The sequence below is a fragment of the Glandiceps talaboti genome, chromosome 11, assembly GCF_964340395.1.
Source record: "Glandiceps talaboti chromosome 11, keGlaTala1.1, whole genome shotgun sequence".
NCBI classification, from domain to species: domain Eukaryota; kingdom Metazoa; phylum Hemichordata; class Enteropneusta; family Spengelidae; genus Glandiceps; species Glandiceps talaboti.
The window spans coordinates 19,920,650-19,926,030 of NC_135559.1; the positions used below are offsets into that span (position 1 = coordinate 19,920,650).

The following is a 5,381-nucleotide window of genomic DNA, read 5'->3' on the forward strand; positions in this document are numbered from 1 at the left end:
AATGCCGTGACTATAAACCATGCTTCATTTCATGTACATTTCTTCATCTATTCTAAAGCATACAAATTGAATTTAATACATAAATACCAATCGCATGCCATTGTGCTGAACAATCATCAATGTCCTTGGTATTTTCCATTCTATCATGGTGAATATTATATTTTATTTCTTTTATAAAATTATAATAAATTCGATTCGATTCATTCCATGCTAATGCTCCCTGTATAATCATAAAATGATTGAGCCATGACTATCAACGATGACAAAGTCTGATGTGTAAATTGTGAACCGATATTATTCATCATGTTGGCGTTCCTTCGGTTGTATGTATGTATGTATGTATGTATGTATGTATGTATGTATGTATGGATGTATGTGTGTATGTATGTATGTATGTATGTATGAATGTATGTATGTGTGTGTGTATATGTATGTATGTATGTATGTGTGTGTGTATGTATGTATGTATGTATGTATGTATGTATGTATGTGTGTGTATGTATGTATGTATGTATGTATGCATGTGTATGTATGTATGTATGTATTTATGTATGTATGTATGTATGTATGTATGTATGTATGCATGCATGCATGCATGCATGTATGTATGTATGTATGTATGTATGTATGCATGCATGCTTGCGTGCGTGCATGTGTGCATGCGTACAAGCGTGACTGCATGTGTGCGTGCGTGCGTGCGTGCATGCATGTATGTATGTATGTATGTATGTATGTATGTATGTATGTATGTACGTAGATATTTAGGTAGGTAGGTAGGTAGGTAGGTAGGTAGGTATGCATATATGGTTGTTTATTTGCTTATTTGTTGATGTTTCCAACGGGCCAATGTAAAAGTAAAATTTGCATACAGTACTTTTCACCTTTCACATAGATCTAGAAAGTTTATTTCACAGGGTTGTTTGTTATCATTACTTCATCATTTTATACGGGTACAATTTATAGGAGAGATATTCTGGTTTATTTTTGGAACGCTGCAATTACTCGCCAGACATGAAATATTCCACCTATGTTGATAAAAAATATTGCAATCGTTCTAAAGTTTGAATTTTCTGTAATATTGTCATACAATGGGATATAACCATGTTTTCTTTCAAATTTTGGGAATATGAACAATTTGTACAGCTCTGTGATGGTGTCGTGATACATGTCCGGGATACATGACAAGCAACATTGTTGAATGTCCCAGGGGCGTTTTAGAAATTGTTTTACGCACAGCAGCTTCCCCAAGGGAAATCGCTATAACCATGAAAGTATGTATCGCCACGTTATAACACCACTACAATACAATGCGACATCGCCGTTGTGTTGGCCTTCGGAAATAACTTGAATCGGACTCCTCCGGGTCCGAGGCCTCATAAAAGACAAACAATGGAGTAACATATATTATACTATTGATGGCATACAATTCTAAAATGTTTTTTTTGTATTTAAGAATCTTTTTCTTTATTTCCATTTTGATCTGGGTCCCACAGAGCAGTACATTACTAAAACAAACAAAAAGGCATGTTACAAGGTCTTGAATAGATCGCACAAACCAGACCACTTTTTCAAATGTGTGGTTAATTTCTTTTTTTTTTTACAATTCTAAAATGTTTGTGTATTGTCGTTGGAACATAAAGCAATGTAACATGACAAACACCGACCAAACATTATTTTAACACCCACACTGCCAACAAGTCGGTGCATGACATTTTCAAATAATTGCAATTTTCAATCGTTTCCATTAATTAGTTTTAGGCTGAAAATATTTGGTGTGATTAAATACATTCAGAATGTATGACTGGGGTCACTGATTACAACTCGTGCTTTTATTGAAAGATACAATTGTGAATGAACCATGCACCAGACTGTCTTGGATGACACAATGGAAGCCCAAAGTCTTGTATCGACCGTAAAAAAGGTCAGGTCACCAGACATGTATGTGCGCCCCTTCACCTACATAGTCCAGAAATCTATATCAGGTTATTCTGCAGCTAACAGGTATTTTTCTGACTCTGGTGTAAAATGAAATACAAATATAATTTAAATATGAGTAGTATACATAACTTATGGATGTCCTGAAAATATTCTCAGTAAATAGAGGCGATGTGATTACGTCATGTGACGTCATTGGTAATAAGTTGTTATTAGTTGTATCCATAACGGGTATCTATAGTACAGTACACACATCAGCCGACGAAAAAGGGCGTTGCCACTGCAATTATCGTCAAATTTTGACGAATGGTTATGATGTCGTGAATAATGATATACTGGTCCGGAGATGTCAAAATTCTGCCGATTTACAATGCTTGGATTTTAACGTAATGACATGTAAATTTGGATGGATTTGTTTAGCCCTATGTGCACCAAGAAATATATATTTAGTTGTAGAAGAAGTTACATTTATCTGCTGACGCGATTTTTTTTTCTCTAACTTGAACTTTGCAGCTCATAATTTCATAAACTATAAAGTATTTTGAATTCAAATCGAGTATTATACTCCAAGTTGTATAAAACAAGCATTTTGTAAAACACTGCCGAACGTTTTGACTGTGCAAGGACAGACTATTTAAAGAGGTTTTTTCAAGGGCTGGCAATTCAAAAGTGACCGCCAAATTTGTGTATAAAGAAGGTTGCTTTGCAACGTATAATGTACAGTGTGGAATCCACAAGTTGTTGTTTACGCTACGCGTGACATTGAGGTTGATGGATTTGTGTAGACATTGTTCGACCAACCTTAAGTGGTATGTCAACGCCATGTCACTAAGCACACTGCAAGTCATACCTCAAAAATGGTTGAATACATTGTAACCATGGTGAATGAAAACATGTTTCTTAATTAGTGTGAAAACAATTAACAGATGAAGCTAGCGAGACGAACTAGCAAATAGACAACCAGGTTGATAAATAGACCATCGGTTGGGATGGACAATGGAAGATAGACTAGTATACAATATGTCAACCAAAAATGCTTTGAATTAACAATTCAAATATTTGCAATTACCATAAAGCTGTGGTTTTCATGACACGAGACAAGAGGAGACGATGGACTATGACAAACGATTATTATGGTTATTACATCTATGTATACAATATATTAATCCGAACAGAAAAGCAACGCTAACAAATAAAACCTAACAGATTGCACTAAACACGCAATATATCACAATTTAATGACGAAACAAAATATCCTTAGATTTTAAACAAATAACGTAATTTTCAGTCTACTACACCTACCGTAACTATTAGGGCTATTTTGACCAAAATCATCTCGAGTTTATGATAAAAATACGGTGAAACACAGAAACTGGAGGTCGTGAGAGTCATCATTATTATTATGTTGTCGAGGGTATTGTTACTTTAAACGCTATTTCTGTTTTGGAAAACAACAGATGCTGGCATGGAATACATTCTGGTGCTATTCTCAGAGAAGAAATGGTCGTCGGTTGCATATACCCTCTGTCGGTTATGCGCATAATATATGCTGATATGCATACATATTCATAATTAACTTTTCTCTATTACAATTAACTTATAAATGTGTATGATTCGGCAGCTGTTAAATTTTGAACGACGCTGTCACTTTAATAAAGGTAGGTTAACTACTAGGATAAATTAGAATTAATTAAACAATCGAGAGAGAATGACACACTGCATATGTCACAATTGTTAATTCACGTATTTAAAAATTATCAAATAAGCTCAAATGCCGTTCTGTTTTGACGAAATTCGGAAATTTAGGCCTCCAAGTTAATGGCAGGATGCATGCCGGGGATGCATGTACACGGGGTAGTTCTGCCTGTGACACTTCGTGATGCGTTTGTTATGCTTGGGTAATTTCATGATTTATTGAGATATTTGAATGACCTAGCTATTCTCTGTACTCACCTGGTCCAATTTACTCTGTTGATTCTCGTTCAGGTCTCCCACTCGGCCGCTCATCCTGAGTTGTGGTATGGGTTATATGGGGAGAAACAGAGACGAGGGCGGTTTAAATGACGTGTTTCGGCTACCGGTGTGTTACACGTCGAATGGCCCGACGATGACTTGACAAAGCTAGCACCAGTATAGAAATAAATGACAGACCTCGTTGTAAATTAACTCAGGTGTAACATCCGTAGATCACAAGCCGGGCTATAGTTTACTTGGATCCGTTGGCATGTATGCGTACCATCGTGTGACAGTAAACCAAAGTTCGATATATGTGTTCATCATTGTTATAAAAGGCGTGTCTCCGAACTTTGTGCGCGCGAGCGTCCAAAGATCTACTGCGGACACCCGTGTCCGTTGATTCTTGAAGCTAAGCCACGCAGATGTGTGTAAAGTATGGGACAATACAATGTGACACGGACTCTGTACACAAACGACGGTACCAGTAACATGTGACATCTCCTTCAAAAGGCCGTCGTGACGTCACCCATAGTAGTCACGTGACAACTGTGTCAGCGTGTCACAAATGTCCATATATCAATATATTGGTTCTGCTGAATGGGCGGCTTTGTTTGTTAACGAATTAAAAAATACACAAAGTGTAGTTTGTATTATGGGTCTTCTCTAAGTATGTGTGTCCAGAAAAAGAAACTTTGGTATTGGACCAGGGAACAACATATAAACACGGTGACGTAAGCCAGCAAGCAGTTGTTATTTGGAGAATCACAAATGCTGGTATTAAGGTCCGTGGACATGGTCAGTGTATTTAAACAAGTGAAAATGCAGACATCGGTGTTGTGTTAAATTACTGCATTTCACCGTATGTAACGATTACGTAATAGACCTTGAAAATTATATCATTTCTCATTGAAAGGCAACCACCATTTTTCAGTGTGTGTATTAAAATATATTACAGTAAATCATAATTATTATTCGTATTGTCATGAATTTTTTTAACTCCTATACACCTTGTGCATGCCATGTACACACACACCTTTGAGATTTTGAGATCCACATCCACCGTTTACTCACACGCACTATTTTTGCGAGGTTGTCGATGTATATCAGTTATATTCGTTGTCACTGGAAGAGACTGAATACGGTGCATTATCATGTTCCCTAGCTCTGTGTATGGTCTATGGTTTTTTACAACCGCACAAAAACAACACGAAGCTGTACATGCTACACTTTGAGATAACATAAGTGAATACAGTTTCTTGTGAAATACAGTAAATTCCAAAATAACGTGCACCTTTTCTGTTTGATACAATAACGCAGGATAAACCAATAAGAAACTGGACATGTTACATTTTAAGATAGCAAGATTGAAGGAGTACTGTTTCTTGCTACATTTTGTCTAAGTGAAATGAACTACACGTGCCATCATACAGACATCAAATGAACATCACTGCAAAGGACATTTACGCGCTGTTCATCGGGTGTTTGATACT

The 5,381-nt window shown here is 36.5% G+C and overlaps 1 protein-coding gene across 1 annotated transcript in view; it reads right to left on the reverse strand.

Moving 5' to 3' along the window:
* LOC144442342 (SEC14-like protein 2) overlaps positions 1-4,363 on the reverse strand; it is a 25,199-nt gene extending 20,836 nt beyond the window's left edge. The window contains exon 1 of the mRNA XM_078131658.1: positions 3,889-4,363. Coding sequence (XP_077987784.1) covers positions 3,889-3,942 — 54 coding nt within the window. The 5' untranslated portion in view covers positions 3,943-4,363. The remainder of the gene's footprint in view (positions 1-3,888) is intronic.
* Positions 4,364-5,381: the final 1,018 nt, after the last annotated feature.